Genomic DNA, 14,469 nt, shown 5'->3' on the forward strand with positions numbered 1-14,469 from the left:
ATCTGCATGCACCGTATCCCTTCGTCTTTCCAGTAACCTTAAGAGTCAGGGCTCTTTCATCTTCCCCTCCACAGCGGTGACCACAGGCAGAAGTTCTACTGGGGTCACAAAGAAATCCTGATCCCGGTCTACAAGAACATGTCAGATGCCATGAGGAAGCACCCAGAGGTGGATGTTCTCATCAACTTTGCATCTCTGCGCTCTGCTTATGACAGCACTGTTGAAACCATGAATTATCCACAGGTGAGTGGGGGATCTAGAAAAAGCCCAAGAAAAGAAGGAAGATCTTGGCAGCAGGGTGCCAGTGTTTCTGAAACCATGATGACATCAGCAAATTGGCTTGTCTTCCAACGTTGTGGATAAATACCTCAATTCTGACTCCTTAGAGAGTCTGAGGCAGATATTGGAGTTGCATAGCAGATTCTAATGCTGGACTTGCAAGTTGTGCAAGAGAAATTCTGCACCTCTGTTAGGAGTGATTACTTTGGGTTGGTTAAAATACAGTGCAAGGGGGAGAAAATAAAAGTCTCTCAACAGTACATTCAGACTGCTGTGAAGGTGACGGTAGCGTGCAGATCCGTGCGCTGGGCATTCCTGTGTGAGAGTGCACAGCACGGACCTCCCAGAGGCCTGACAAGGCAGGAGCTGACCTTGCCCTGTGAGCAGCTGTTTGCCTTCTCTCTCCCGCAGATTTCGTTAGGGTGGTGATGCTGGGGGGTGCTAATGGTTTTTTTTTTTTTATCTTGACGCAGATCCGCACCATTGCCATTATTGCCGAGGGCATTCCAGAGGCCCTGACACGCAAACTGATCAAGACAGCGGATAAAAAAGGAGTCACTATCATTGGGCCTGCAACTGTAAGAACTGGTGACCTTTTTCCCCTCTTGTCCATCTGCCTTAAACTTGAGATCAGCTTTCTCTGAAGGATGAAGTATATGCTACAATCCATTTGTCTTTAGTCTTATAAAATGCATGTTAGTTTCTCATTTTAAGGTCACGTTACAGTCTTCCATTTGTATAAATGTATAAATACTGATGAGACTGTCTTAGAGGAATGTTCCTAAGTTTCATGTATATTTTGAAGGGCTTTACGTCTTTAATTTTCTTGTAGGTTGGTGGGATCAAACCAGGTTGCTTTAAAATAGGCAACACAGGAGGCATGCTGGATAATATCTTAGCATCAAAACTGTACCGTCCTGGCAGTGTGGCTTATGTTTCACGGTCCGGAGGAATGTCCAATGAGCTCAACAACATCATTTCCCGAACCACTGATGGGGTCTATGAAGGGGTGGCCATCGGAGGAGACAGGTAGGAGTCTGCATCTTCAACAAAGACACCATTTTTTAAAGTCAGTCAACAGAAGAACTGTTAGTAATTTGGAGGAAGAAGGCCAGGTTGGCTGCTAACTTCTATTCTTTCAGAGAAGTTTATGAAATAAATTCAACTTCTACCATTTTCCCTGTATTCTACCCAGATATCCTGGTTCAACTTTTATGGATCATGTCTTGCGTTATGAAGATACTCCAGGAGTGAAAATGATTGTAGTACTTGGAGAGGTGAGTGAGACCAGTTCACTGCTACCTAGAAATACCCAAGTGTTTTGTTTTGGGAACATCTGACCTGGCTGCAAGGATGCTAAATAACAGTTACAGAAAAGTGGCAGCTATTCATACTGGTCTTGAATGTCTGAATTTTTATTTTGTGCTTCTTTAACCAAAAGAAATAGAGTGTATTCCACAGAAAAGCATAGTCTCCCCTACTTTAAAAAAAAAATCAGATAAGGAGGCTTTGTTCTGAGATTTCAGCTGTTACTTAATGAAAAAGGAGAAAAAAAAAAATCCAAGTGACGCTTCCATGTGCATCTCGGAGCTGGTTTCTACAGAAGTGCAGAGTTTTGAACCAGCTCAGCTCGCTCTCTCTCTGCAGATTGGAGGCACAGAAGAGTATAAGATCTGCAGGGGTATTAAAGAAGGTCGTATCACCAAGCCAGTGGTGTGCTGGTGTATTGGTACTTGTGCCACCATGTTCTCTTCAGAGGTATGTGCAAAAATGGGGACAAATGCATGATAGAAGTATATATCCTTGACAGGAAGGAAAAAAGCCAACTTCTCTCATTGTGCCTAAACCTTCCAGGATTGCCAGTCGCAACTTAACATGCAGAAGTTAATAAATGGTAAAAGCTTTTTGTGCTTCTGCAGTCTGCCACTGGAGATTTCCAAGGGCTTCTGCATACTTGTAAAGAGAGCCCAGACATCCTAGGGGATACAACAGATTCTAACAGCCACCTGCTTCTCGAGTGGGAGTGGGAATGGGAAAGATGCATGTTAAGGAGCTCTGGAGAGCAGGGGAGTTCAGGGAGGAAGAACCTGGAGTGATTCCAGATCAGAAAATGCCCTGCATATTGCAGTACTGGCTGTTCTGTCAGCCCAAATAAGAAGGTAGATGGTGCAGTCACTGGTATTCCTCCCACCAGTTTCCTACTCGGTTCTTTATTCTGTTTTACTTTCTGCAGGTAAAAAACTTGTATTCCTTACTGCTGTCTTCTTGTTTGTAGGTGCAGTTTGGCCATGCAGGAGCTTGTGCCAACCAGGCTTCTGAAACTGCTGTTGCAAAGAATCAAGCCTTGAAGGAAGCTGGCGTGTTTGTTCCCCGGAGTTTTGATGAACTAGGAGAAGTCATTCAGTAAGTCACATTAACAGGCCACCTTCAGCAGCGGACAAAAACTGTTAGGGTGCTGATTCCAGCCTGATAAAGGAATATATTCCTGCTTAAGGAAGCAACTTCTATTCATCATGGGTTTTTAAGGTCTAGATTAAGGCCACCTCACTTGTATCTCTTAAAAGGACTTAAGTTAATAAATGGATTCTCTCCCTAGGTCTGTCTACCAGGATCTTGTGGCCAAAAGAGTGATTGAACCAGCTGAGGAAGTGCCTCCTCCAACTGTGCCAATGGATTACTCCTGGGCAAGGGTGAGCTGTGCTGTTTTACTTGCTTTTTGGTTCCTTAGAAACTAGACAGGATGTTTGCTGTGATTCTGGACACATACGGTGATAATGGTGTTGCCTTGGGGTTTTATCTGGCACTTTATAGTGTTTTCTGTGAGCTCACTGGCTACACTGGTTCGAGGCTGTGGAAGCCACTCTGAGGGCAAGCTTACAGCATCGTCGTTTGACCACTCCGCCTCCTACTGCTCCTTGCTTCTAATGTGGAATGTTTAAAATCCCATCTTTATGCTGTGATTTCAGGAGCTGGGGCTGATCCGCAAACCAGCTTCCTTTATGACAAGTATCTGTGACGAGAGAGGTCAGGAACTGATTTATGCTGGGATGCCAATCACTGAGGTCTTCAAAGAAGAGATGGGAATTGGAGGGGTTCTGGGCCTGCTCTGGTTTCAAAGGAGGTGAGGCAGCTTTTTGTGAAAGCTCCCAAATTCTAGAAGGCTTGAAGTTTTCCTTGGTTTTTAATAGACTTCTAAGCACAAAGGTAACTCTAGGATTCCTTTCCGAAGGTAGATTCATTAGAAATGCCGTCTCTATATCCTCTCCTGTGAGACCACATCAGCGTTTCAAGGCTTCATACAGTATGTCTTAGTCTTTGGATAGCACCTTCCACAAGTTTCGTGGTGCATTATGGAAATTTCTCTATCCTAGGCCTATTTCACATGCTCTGACTACTTCCTTAGTATAATTGTCACCTCGACTCTGCAGAGATTGGGGAGTTTACAAACATTTGCTAACCAGCCTACAGGGAAACTTCTGAACGGCAGAAGTTTGCTGCCTTCATCTGATCGTGCTTTCATTAGAGGCACTCTTGGCACTAGCTGGAATCTCTGGCTCAGCAGAACAGGAGGCTCATGGCTCCCCTCAGAGGGGCCCACAGAGCTTACTGATCAGTCAGCTGAGTGTATGCAAACTCAGCCTCCAAAACTGACCCTCAGCTTTGAGCTAAACAGCTCCTGTGGAAGCTGACTAATAATCTGATCTCTGAGAAGGGTACTGGGATGCACTGACGGGTATTGTGACCCTAGAGCTCCCTTTCTCTGTTCTACTTCTTTCAAGCATACACCTAAACTGAAAATCACTGTGCAGTATAACACCAAGTGTCTTGTTATTAATTTTTCTATACCATAAATGACTTCAGTCTCTTCATTGCACAGGTTACCAAAGTATGCCTGCCAATTCATTGAGATGTGTTTGATGGTAACAGCAGATCATGGACCTGCTGTATCTGGAGCCCACAACACCATTGTCTGTGCAAGAGCTGGAAAAGATCTTGTCTCAAGTCTCACTTCAGGCCTTCTTACTATTGTACGTACTTAATCTCCAGGAGATTTGGCTTTGCTACTCATTAGTCTGTTCAGGTTTTATTACTATTAATTTAAGGTTTAGATTGGCTGCAGAGCCATGGACAGGTTGTGTCTGTTCACTCATGCTTTGAATTTCTGTTGAATTCAACTCTAATAGCTTGATGCTCTAGGTTTAAAACCTAGTCCATTTTTCAAGTTAGCAAGACTTGTTTGAGTCTAGAAATATTTCGTAGTGGCCAAATTGCTGTCAGCATTGTCCCTATAAGATTGCCGAGCCTCTTTCAACACTGACAAGCGAAAATCTAATAAAACAGATTTTAAATAGCATTTTCCCCCACACTTTGCCTCTCGTGGAGATGGTGTTGGCTACATATTGACACTTGTGTTGTTATAAACAAATACTTTATCTCAAGTGCTTGCCTGACTTTAATTTCATGAATGCCACATTGATGCTTGTTTTGTACCTTAACTGCGGAGTCCTTCGCTGTAATTCCCTTTGTGTATCATACCCAGGGTGACCGGTTTGGTGGAGCACTGGATGCTGCAGCTAAAATGTTCAGCAAAGCCTTCGACAGTGGGATTATCCCTATGGAGTTTGTGAATAAGATGAAGAAAGAAGGGAAATTGATCATGGGCATTGGACACAGAGTCAAATCAGTAAGAAAACTGCGTTAGTACAAACTGGAGGTCTGTTTGGTTTTTTAGAGGGGCGGAGGAGAGGAAGGAAAAAAAAAAAGGAAAGAAAATGAGCAACTTGCAGAGGCAGCTATTGACCAAATTCTCAGGACTTATAAATCCTAAGCCTACAAATAGTAAAGCTTATGGCAAGTACCTGTGTAAGAGGCAGCAACAGTGACTGTAATATGTTCTTAACTTGCAGATAAATAACCCAGACATGAGAGTTCAGATTCTCAAAGACTATGTGAAGCAGCATTTCCCTGCCACCCCACTGTTGGACTATGCACTCGAAGTGGAAAAAATTACAACTTCCAAGGTGAAATGCACTAGTATTTATCTCCTCTTGAGCACTTTTTCTTACTAGGGGACAAGTGACGTGGGGTTAATACTGTATTTTAATTGCACTGCTTCATAAATTGTTGCTGGGGTTCTGTATTTCTATGGGCCAAGTACAACTACAGTTTGGTAAGGCTGTATGCTTTAAATCTGAGGCAGAGCTAGCACACATGATGGGCTGTGGCAGATAATCTCTGTGGTCTGAACCAAATGCAGGCCCATTGTTTTTCCATCATTCGCATTAAGTGTGGCTCCCGCCCAAGTTGCTGAACAGCCTTCTCTATCCCTAGCTTGTGTGCCCACAATTATGGGCAACCCTCAAATTACCCTTGAGGATGGAAGCTGCCAGGTGAACATCATTTGCCACTGTTAACGTCTTTATTGGGGTGTGTTTTCATTTCTTGCAGAAACCAAATCTTATCCTGAATGTAGATGGCTTTATTGGAGTTGCCTTTGTTGACGTTCTCAGGAATTGTGGCTCTTTCACACGGTAAGTAGGTAGCGGGCTGGTTCTCTTGGGTCATGGCCCTATAAAAATGATGGGAGCCATAATGCCAGCTCACGTGGCGCCAGGATTTCAAAAGGACATTGTGAAGGAAATGCAGCCTAGGCTTGGGGGAAGGAAGCTTTCACATTAATTTGGTGTTCCTACTGGCACTAGAGCAGACTCATAGCCTGTCTATGATTGATTCCTTAAATAGATCACTATGAGGAACTATTTAATTTCTTTTCTCTTGCAGGGAAGAAGCAGATGAATATATTGATATAGGAGCTCTTAATGGCATCTTTGTACTAGGCAGGAGTATGGGATTCATTGGTAAGTTTGCCGTCTTTCTGCGCCTTCCCCCCTACTAGGGGATGCCCTGCGACTGTGAACATGAGACACGTGAACCTCTGGGGACTCAGTCTGAAACACTAGTTGTGGGAAGAGAGGAATCAAAGTTGTTTCAAGGCAAAGTAAGACTAGGAGGAGGAGCAGAAGTTTTGTAACATAACCCACTTTTGTTTTAGGACACTACCTGGATCAGAAGAGGTTGAAGCAAGGTCTGTACCGTCACCCGTGGGATGACATATCCTATGTTCTACCAGAGCACATGACTATGTGAGAACCTGTAGTATTGCCTCAGAATGTCACTGCAAGAAGACAGAAGCCTGCACAGAGGACAGCCGCAAATGGGACTTTGATGTATAAAGGCCATTGGTACATAGACATTGAGCTGCCCGCTCAAACTGTGCAAAGCAACTGTTTTATAAGAATAGAAACTTACTCTAATAAAAACCAAAACTTGCGATATTCCATGTTACCTGCTGTATTTAATACTGTCTCACCCTTTTATTTTCTATTCTTGTTTCATTTTGTTTCCAGAAAAGATTTTTAAGGGTTTGGGGGAGGGGAGTTTTGCTCACAGGCACAGTCTTACTGAACTTGTGGAAGATCTGTTACTCTGGAACAAGCTGTAACTTTTCCCGGTAGAGGGGGAAGTACCCATCATTCCCATAAGCCATAACTTGGGCTTTTTTTTTTTTGTGGTTGGCTGTTTTTCAATTTGTTTACTGTGTTCTCATCTTCAGTCTGATTGTATCCTGAATAGTGGGACCACTGCTGATGTATAACCAATGTTACTCAAACTCTGGTGTAGTAATTTAAAGTGTAAAGTTGTAACATACTGCTGTTAAAACTGTGAAACTACATGTATTCCAGTGTCTGTATTTATGCAAACAATTTCTCATTTACTGTTAGATTGCTGGTGTATGGGATGTCACTCATTATCTGCAGATGCAAAAATAATTGCAGTAGTAACTTCAGCGTCCTACTTGTCTGTGTATTGTAACCTAACTCAAATAAATGATACACTACTAATTGATTCTTTTTCCACTTCTCGCTTCTAAAAGTTGGTCCCAAACTGTGTCAAATAGAATGTGTGACAAGCCGGGAAGCAACAAAATACCAAACCTCAGAGCAGTTATTCCTCTTGTGGTGCGTGTTCTGGTTGATTTAAGTGGGGGGACCAACACACAGACTTAACTTGTCCTGTTTCAGTGTGTGTTGAGATGAAATCTAGCAAATTAGAGAAGGAAAGTAATCTATAATTGATATAGTATTATACAAGAGTTTAGGAAACTATTATCATGTTGTGTAGTAAACTGAAATAATCAACTACAGCTCACTTCATTCTAGTTAACAAAAAAAAAAAGTGTACCTTAGTTGGAGTGAATTCCTCAGGTAAAGTCCCTTCCCTGCAGGTTTGCCTGAGAGTGATGTTAAGGAGAAAAATAATCAAAAATCTAGCTCACAGCTCTGAATAAGACTAGGGGTGTATTTCTGGTCTGTGGTACCTATGCCGTTTGGCAAAGCGATCCCATTCCCCTGCAAGCGCAAGGCGCCCGCTGAGCCGCCCTTGTGCCAAAGGACAGGGACCGCCGGCTCTGGCCGCCGCCCCCGCTGTCACCTCGGGGCCCCCCCAAAGGGGGCTCCCCCCTGACGGGCTTTTCGCGCTCGCCGGGCAGCAGCGCCCGAGGCGAGGGGAGTAGGAGCCGGCGGTCCCCGCCCCGCCTTCCCCTGAGGCGGGCGGGCCGGGGCGGGGGGCCCTGGTGCGTCTGCTTACTGAACCACGAGGGGGGCACTCACCTCGGCCCCAGCCCTGCTCCCCTCAGGGCAGCCCTTGCCCGCCGGTGACGGCGGCCGGGGCTGAGGGGACGCGGCGCCGCGGCCGCTCCGGCAGTGACAACGGCCGCCATTTTGCCTGCGGCGGCAGCACCGCTTCCCGCCAGGGGGCAGCGCGGCGCGCGGCGCTCTCCCCCGGCGCGCAGGCGCACTGGCTGCAACCCGCCATGTCGGACAAGATGGCGGCGGCCGCAGCCTCTCCTCAGCCGCAGCCGGGCCCGGGTCCACCGGCGGCGGAGGCGGAGGGCGGGGGCTCGCGCGGCGGCGGGGTGGATGGGGAGGTGGAGGCGGAGGAGTTCGGGTGCCCGGCGCACTGCTCCGACCTGGCCTGGCGGCAGAACGAGCAGCGCCGCCACGGCCTGTACTGCGACATCACTCTGGCCTTCGGCGGCGGGCGGCCCGGGGCGGCCCGCGAGTACCGGGCGCACCGCTCCGTCCTGGCCGCCGCCACCGAGTACTTCACGCCGCTGCTCTCGGGGGGCTTCGCGGAGTCGCGCTCGGGCCGCGTGGAGCTGCAGAAGTGGAGCTCGGAGGGCGGCCCCGACCCCGACACGGTGGAGGCCGTCGTCGGCTTCATGTACACAGGCACCATCCGCGTCAGCCCCGGCAACGTCCATGAGGTGCTGGAGATGGCGGACAGGTGAGTGGGGCCCGGGGCCCGGGGGGGGGCTGGCCGAGGCCCAGCCGGCAGCGACCGCGCCGCAGCATCACCCCTGTTGGTTTGTTCTGCAGGTTTCTGCTGACCCGGTTAAAAGAGTTCTGTGGGGAGTTTCTGAAGAAGAAGCTCAACCTCTCCAACTGCGTTGCGGTTCACAGCTTAGCCCACATGTATTCCTTGAATCAGCTGGCCCTCAGAGCTCAGGATATGATCAGGAGAAACTTCTACAAAGTTATCCAAGATGAGGAGTTCTACACTCTGCCCTTTCACCTCATCAGAGACTGGCTCTCAGACTCGGAGATCACAGTGGACTCTGAAGAAATCCTCTTCGAGACCGTTTTGAAGTGGGTTCAGAAAAATCCTGAGGAACGAGAGAGGTACTTTGAAGATCTCTTTAAACTGCTTAGGTTGTCTCAGATGAAACCCACCTACCTTACTCGCCACGTCAAGTCTGAAAGGCTGGTATCGAGCAATGAAGCCTGTGTTAAATTAGTGTCCGAAGCTGTGGAGAGTCATGCCTTGCGGTCTGAGAACCTGCAGTCTGGTAATCTACAACATTCCACTTGTCCTGTAGCGTTGTTGCCGCGTTTTGGACAAAACATGGACGTCATTATGGTGATTGGTGGTGTATCGGAGGGAGGAGATTACTTGAGTGAGTGCGTAGGGTATTTCATCGACGAAGATAGGTGGGTAAACTTACCGCACATACATAATCATCTTGATGGGCATGCTGTTGCTGTGACAGAATCTTACGTTTATGTGGCTGGCTCCATGGAGCCAGGGTTTGCCAAGACTGTAGAAAGGTACAATCCAAACAGAAATATCTGGGAGCAAGTCTCAAATCTAATAACCAGAAAGCATTCTTTTGGCCTTACTGAAGTTAGGGGAAACTTGTACAGTATTGGTGGACATGGCAATTTCAGTCCTGGCTTTAAAGATGTGGCCATTTATAATCCCGAGCAAGACAAATGGCTTAACCTGGAGTCAGCACCAAAGATTCTCCGTGATGTCAAAGCTGTTTCTGTAGAAGACCGGTTTGTGTATGTTGCTGCTCGTACCCCAGTTGACAGTGATAGCGAAGATGGGTTGAGGGCAGTTATTATCAGATACGATGCTGAAACAAGGCAGTGGCAGGATGTGGAGTCTCTGCCGCTCATTGATAATTATTGCTCTTTTCAGATGTCTGTTGCTAACACAAACTTTTACCATACAGCATCGTGCTGCCCCAAGAGTTACCCTATAGATAATGAGGAAGCCAAGATAAAGATCTCTGGCAGGGCCTCGGATGAAATACTTGAAAGCTTGCCCCCAGAGGTTCTTAGCATTGAAGGAGCAGCTATTTGTTATTATAAAGATGATGTTTTCATCATTGGGGGGTGGAAGAACAGCGATGATATTGACAAACAATACAGGAAAGAGGCCTATCGTTACTGTGCTGAGAGAAAGCGCTGGATGCTTTTGCCTCCTATGCCTCAGCCTCGCTGCAGAGCAACAGCCTGCCATGTCAGAATTCCGTTCAGGTGCTTACAGGGAACACAAAGATACCCTATGCCACAAAACTTGATGTGGCAAAAAGATAGAATAAGGCAAATGCAGGAAAGGCAGATGCAAGAAATACACCGACACTCCCTAAGCTTGCGGAGAATGCCACGCTCACAGATCGAGTGCTAGTTTCTTGAATATCACTCCTCCTGATTAATCTAGGAAATACTGTGCTAAACCATTTTGCTAGGCTTGATATGTCTTTATAAGACATGAGGGTTTTGATTGGATTTGATGCATAAAACCACCATCTTTTCTTAATTTTCAATACATAAGCTCAGAAGTTGAGGATGGGTGGGAATTGAGAAACTATGTTAGTCCAACAGTATTACTTAATGGTGCCCAGGGAAGAACTAGCCTGTGTAACGGGCTGTGAAATATCTCCCAGAACATTAAGTCTGTTATTTCTCTCTTCAGATCTTTGTTTTCAAGGATTTCTGTAGAGTTACTCTCTAACAGTCCTATTTTGAAAATCAAATATCTCTACCTTAATAATTTAGCTGTTACATTTGTGTGTGCTTGAAAGCACCTGTTTTATTTGCACTTATATATTGACATTCCTTTGATTCACTCCTCCTCAGTGACTAAACTTCACGTAGAGTTGGTGTTACTGTACTTCGCTTTCCCAAGTTGGAGGCAAGTGCAATAGTTACATATGAGAACAAAAGCACAATCTTTCTTTATAAAATTACTTCAGGATGTTTCTATGTGTATCAAATATTTTGTATCTGTATGTTGTAGAGAGGCTGCAAAGTTTATAAATGGATGATTGGTAGAACACAAGACATGCTAAAACAGAGAACTTGAGGCAGTAGGTTTTTTTAGGTGTATCTGAAGATGCTTTGAGTTTGTCTTTGACAGCTTCATTAGAGACTTGGGGCAATGATCAGCCTGATAAAAGGAGTGAAAACCAGCGAAGTAGCAACTCACCAACATGGACTGTTCACTTCTGTCAGTGTGGACTAGTGAGAATTAGATAATTTCACGTTAATAGATTGAAACCTGAGCTACTTCTAGGTCCTTTTTCAAATGTTGCACATGTTTTAATTCTAGTGAAAAAGTGATCAGAACGCCCACGAGCCTGTTTCCAGCCTGTCTTTGACAATCAGTACCCTTTGCCTTCGGTATACTTTCCTGAGAAACTTTCCTGAGTAGCTGTGCTGCAGCGCTCCTTAACAAACCAGCGCTTGGCCTTCCTCTTGAAGGGAGATAGTTGGCTCTCAGTTACTGATGACAAGAACATTTTTAGAGGCACCTGGAGGTTTTTGCAGTCTTTAAATATTTTCATTTACCCACATGCTGTGGCGGTAAGATTTAACCTGATTTAAATACCTTTTGGCGTTTTGAGGTGGTTTTACATAAACCAGTGCCCTGGTTGGCCCAGGTTTGCTTACTGCTACACCCCCAAGGAACAGAGTGTGGACTATTTCCTTCAGAGCATCACTGCCTCTTGGTTGACTGTCCCACTGAACACTCCTCCTCCCTGATCCAAAGAGCTCCAGGACAGCTTAGGTTACTAGTGGATTCAGTGCATCCTTCCTACCTCCTTTTCTTCCCCATGCTTCCCTTCATTTGAATATTCCAGGTTTTCACTGCAGCTGAACTCAGGATCTTAGCGAAGGGAAGGGGAAAGGGAGGAATAAACAGGGTGTTCCAGAATTTGTGTAGACAAACATTGGAGAATCTGGTTACTGTCGTTGGTTCATATGATGATTTGCTGGTGGTTTTGATGTGGGCATCATCTTTGCAAAAGAACTTCTAAACAGTTTGGTGTTTTGTTTTGTTTTGTTTTTTTAATTGTTTAGCTTTCTGAGCTGATACTTCTCATTTTCCAATTCAGCAGGCAACCTAGATCATATCTGAAACACTGGGTAAGTCTTTCAACCACATAGTGTGTATAGGTTCTCTGATGTGTACGTCCCTTAATGCTCAGCTTTGCAGTTCACTTGCTACTTCTGATATCAATAACTTGTCTTTCTGAAACAGAATAATCTAGCCTTGTTATAAAAAAAAAAAACCCAAAACAAACCTTGAAAATCCTAAATTTAGTCTCAGTTTACTTATCTGTGGTAACTGTGTTGTGTTTTATTTGCCTGTTGGATTGTTAAGTTGTACGATGCTGGCCTAATGTAAGAGAGGAATTAGGTAAACTTGTTTAGGTTTAAGGCTGGTGTTCAGAAGTGCCTGTTACCAAATCAGCTCATGCAGACCTGAAGGCAAGGGGTTAATCAGTGGAGTCTGTCCCAAATCTGCAAGAGCTGATAGCTGGAATAGTTTAAGAATTACTTCCCCTACATCACGGTTTGTGAATAGAAGTGTGAAAAAGCCTGACAGCTTTAGTATTAAATCCGCTGATTTAGCTTAAATCTGTGGGAGCTGACTTTAAGGTACTTCACCCAACTTTGCACAGAAACAATTGGGAAGATTTTACGTACTCCACCCCACTGACTTTGCTGTGGGGATTTTTAACTAACGGTTGAAGGGTGGTAGCATGTCAGACCACCGCAGCTCTGTCAAAGCCCTCTTGTAGTCTGTCAGCGAAGTCTAGGGAGAAATACTAAGATGATTATTTCAGTTGGAGTATGAACTAAATAGTTTAACATGTGGCAGCACGCAACAAAGTTAGATGCAAGAACAAACTTCTTGCAGTCTTTCTTTTTCTAAGCGAAATTGATACTGCACTTACCCGAGAACTTCTGGCTGACATGGAAGCTGTGTATTTTACTGAAGACATTCCACTCAAAGACAGTGTCAAAACAGCTTAGTGTCTGGACAGCCTGACCTGTGAATGCCGGCCACGGTTCTGTGCGTGATGCACTGTGCCTCCGTCTGTTTGTTTGCATGGTGAGTGCTGGGCACTATGAGCAGCACTGGTTTGCTCTAACTTTTGCTATGCCAATTCTATGGAATTTTTAAGTAGTTGGGGTTTTTCTGAGCCTTGACTTCAAGTGGACCAATTGCACTGCACATGGTTTTTAACTGACAAGTCTTAACTGTCCATTGCATCACATGTAGGTGTTTGGAAGAATTGCATTATTGACTCTGGCTGTAATTTAGCCCACTAACCTGTGAATTCCTTGTGGCCCTTGACTGCCATAGCTTGCTGGGTGTTTATAAAATGATCCTATAAACAAAAGCCTGGGAGTTCTTTCCCTGTGTTTATAGTGGCTAGTTAAATGTCAGTAAGATCCTCCTGTGTATTCAGTTAAGTATTAGAGGGCTGACTTCTGGCCTTCCTAACGTAGAAAACCATCAGGTGGAGTTTTTCCTCCTCCTTATGACAATCATACCTCTATACCTGTACTGAGTACGTGCCACAAAATGCATGTTTCCTGTCCTGTCTTTCTGCTCAAAGTGTTAGTGGAGTAGGGCACGTCCTGCCTAGACTTGGCTGTCACTGTAGTAATTTCTGGGTGCCATATGTGTACATAATATTTTATAACTACCTGATGTTAGTATGCTGGGTTTGTATGTATTTTTAATAAGATTTTCTCTTGCACATAGTAGGCTACTGCTCCAGAAATGAAGAAAACACACCACCTTCTTAGCATGCATTATGAATAACTATGCCAAGCATTCTGCTATACTATTTCAATATACTTTTTCTCCACTACAGTAAACGTTAAAATCAGAACTATTGGCTCAACTCATGTGTCACAGAATAGACTGACTGCTGCTGACAAACTGAGTCACAAAGAATTGCAACTTTCTAGGTTATTTTTAATACAACCTTGTAACATTCAACAGTCTTTAAAAAAAAAAAAAAAAGGCAAGCTTAAAATAAGTGGTTTATGGCTTAGATTTATCTTCAGCTACGTCCACATTATGTTAGGGTAGAAATCATATCTCTAATTTGACAGTCCTGAGCGGAAGTCTGATAAAAGAGGTGCTCCAGAGGATCTAATCCTATTACTAATATGAATGTAAAGTGTGGAACTAACGAGATGTTTGATGACCATTAATAGTCAGATACTCCTCATAGGTCCATGTCACTGTGGATCACGGCAGCTGCACTCTCCTGTCGATTTTAATGTAGACTTCAGCAGGTTGCTTGGGGAAGCAGCGCTCCTGTACTTACTTCCAGTAAGGTAAAGTAGTGTGTGTGTATAGGGTGTCTGAAACAAATCCTACTGTAATGTTCTTTACTTTAAATACACTGTACTAAAGTTTATTGTAATAAGTGAATTAATGAAAATAAACCTTTTATTTCTCTAGCATTCTGTTGTACTTTTTAGTTTTTAAGTTGCTGTGCAGGCTGGGGCTGATGCATACGTTTTGAGGTGC

At 44.7% G+C, this 14,469-nt stretch overlaps 2 protein-coding genes across 7 annotated transcripts in view; both read left to right on the top strand.

Annotated features, from left to right (window-relative positions):
• Positions 1 to 7,185, top strand: part of ACLY (ATP citrate lyase) — a 30,243-nt gene extending 23,058 nt beyond the window's left edge. For all 3 annotated transcript variants that reach the window (XM_064473314.1, XM_064473316.1, XM_064473315.1), the window contains 14 exons: positions 75 to 243; positions 753 to 857; positions 1,112 to 1,308; positions 1,475 to 1,556; positions 1,927 to 2,037; positions 2,555 to 2,682; positions 2,876 to 2,969; positions 3,246 to 3,400; positions 4,157 to 4,307; positions 4,820 to 4,963; positions 5,187 to 5,300; positions 5,728 to 5,810; positions 6,061 to 6,137; positions 6,332 to 7,185. In XM_064473314.1, the coding sequence (XP_064329384.1) occupies positions 75 to 243; positions 753 to 857; positions 1,112 to 1,308; positions 1,475 to 1,556; positions 1,927 to 2,037; positions 2,555 to 2,682; positions 2,876 to 2,969; positions 3,246 to 3,400; positions 4,157 to 4,307; positions 4,820 to 4,963; positions 5,187 to 5,300; positions 5,728 to 5,810; positions 6,061 to 6,137; positions 6,332 to 6,426 (1,705 nt within the window). In that variant the 3' untranslated portion in view covers positions 6,427 to 7,185. The remainder of the gene's footprint in view (positions 1 to 74; positions 244 to 752; positions 858 to 1,111; positions 1,309 to 1,474; positions 1,557 to 1,926; positions 2,038 to 2,554; positions 2,683 to 2,875; positions 2,970 to 3,245; positions 3,401 to 4,156; positions 4,308 to 4,819; positions 4,964 to 5,186; positions 5,301 to 5,727; positions 5,811 to 6,060; positions 6,138 to 6,331) is intronic.
• A 950-nt stretch (positions 7,186 to 8,135) lies between these two features.
• Positions 8,136 to 14,402, top strand: KLHL11 (kelch like family member 11). Of its 4 annotated transcripts, none has more exons than XR_010376323.1 (3): positions 8,136 to 8,625; positions 8,718 to 13,029; positions 14,168 to 14,402. XR_010376323.1 is itself a non-coding variant. In XM_064473400.1 (2 exons), exons 1-2 carry the CDS (start codon positions 8,153 to 8,155, stop codon positions 10,312 to 10,314), a joined length of 2,070 nt encoding a protein of 689 aa, XP_064329470.1. In that variant the 5' UTR covers positions 8,136 to 8,152; the 3' UTR covers positions 10,315 to 14,402. The 4 variants fall into 4 exon arrangements, 1 of the variants encoding a protein (XP_064329470.1); XR_010376324.1 differs by having other exon boundaries at positions 8,718 to 12,056; positions 12,835 to 14,402; XR_010376325.1 differs by having other exon boundaries at positions 8,718 to 12,056.
• Positions 14,403 to 14,469: the final 67 nt, after the last annotated feature.

Source organism: Phalacrocorax carbo, chromosome 25 (genome assembly GCF_963921805.1).
Source record: "Phalacrocorax carbo chromosome 25, bPhaCar2.1, whole genome shotgun sequence".
NCBI lineage: Eukaryota > Metazoa > Chordata > Aves > Suliformes > Phalacrocoracidae > Phalacrocorax > Phalacrocorax carbo.

Excerpts from the sequence above, each read along its gene's own strand:
- KLHL11 (XM_064473400.1), top strand. The coding sequence starts at position 8,153 with ATGTCGGACAAGATGGCGGCGGCCGCAGCCTCTCCTCAGCCGCAGCCG. Across the intron at positions 8,626-8,717 it reads GTGCTGGAGATGGCGGACAG|GTTTCTGCTGACCCGGTTAA; the intron begins GTGAGTGGGGCC and ends TTTGTTCTGCAG.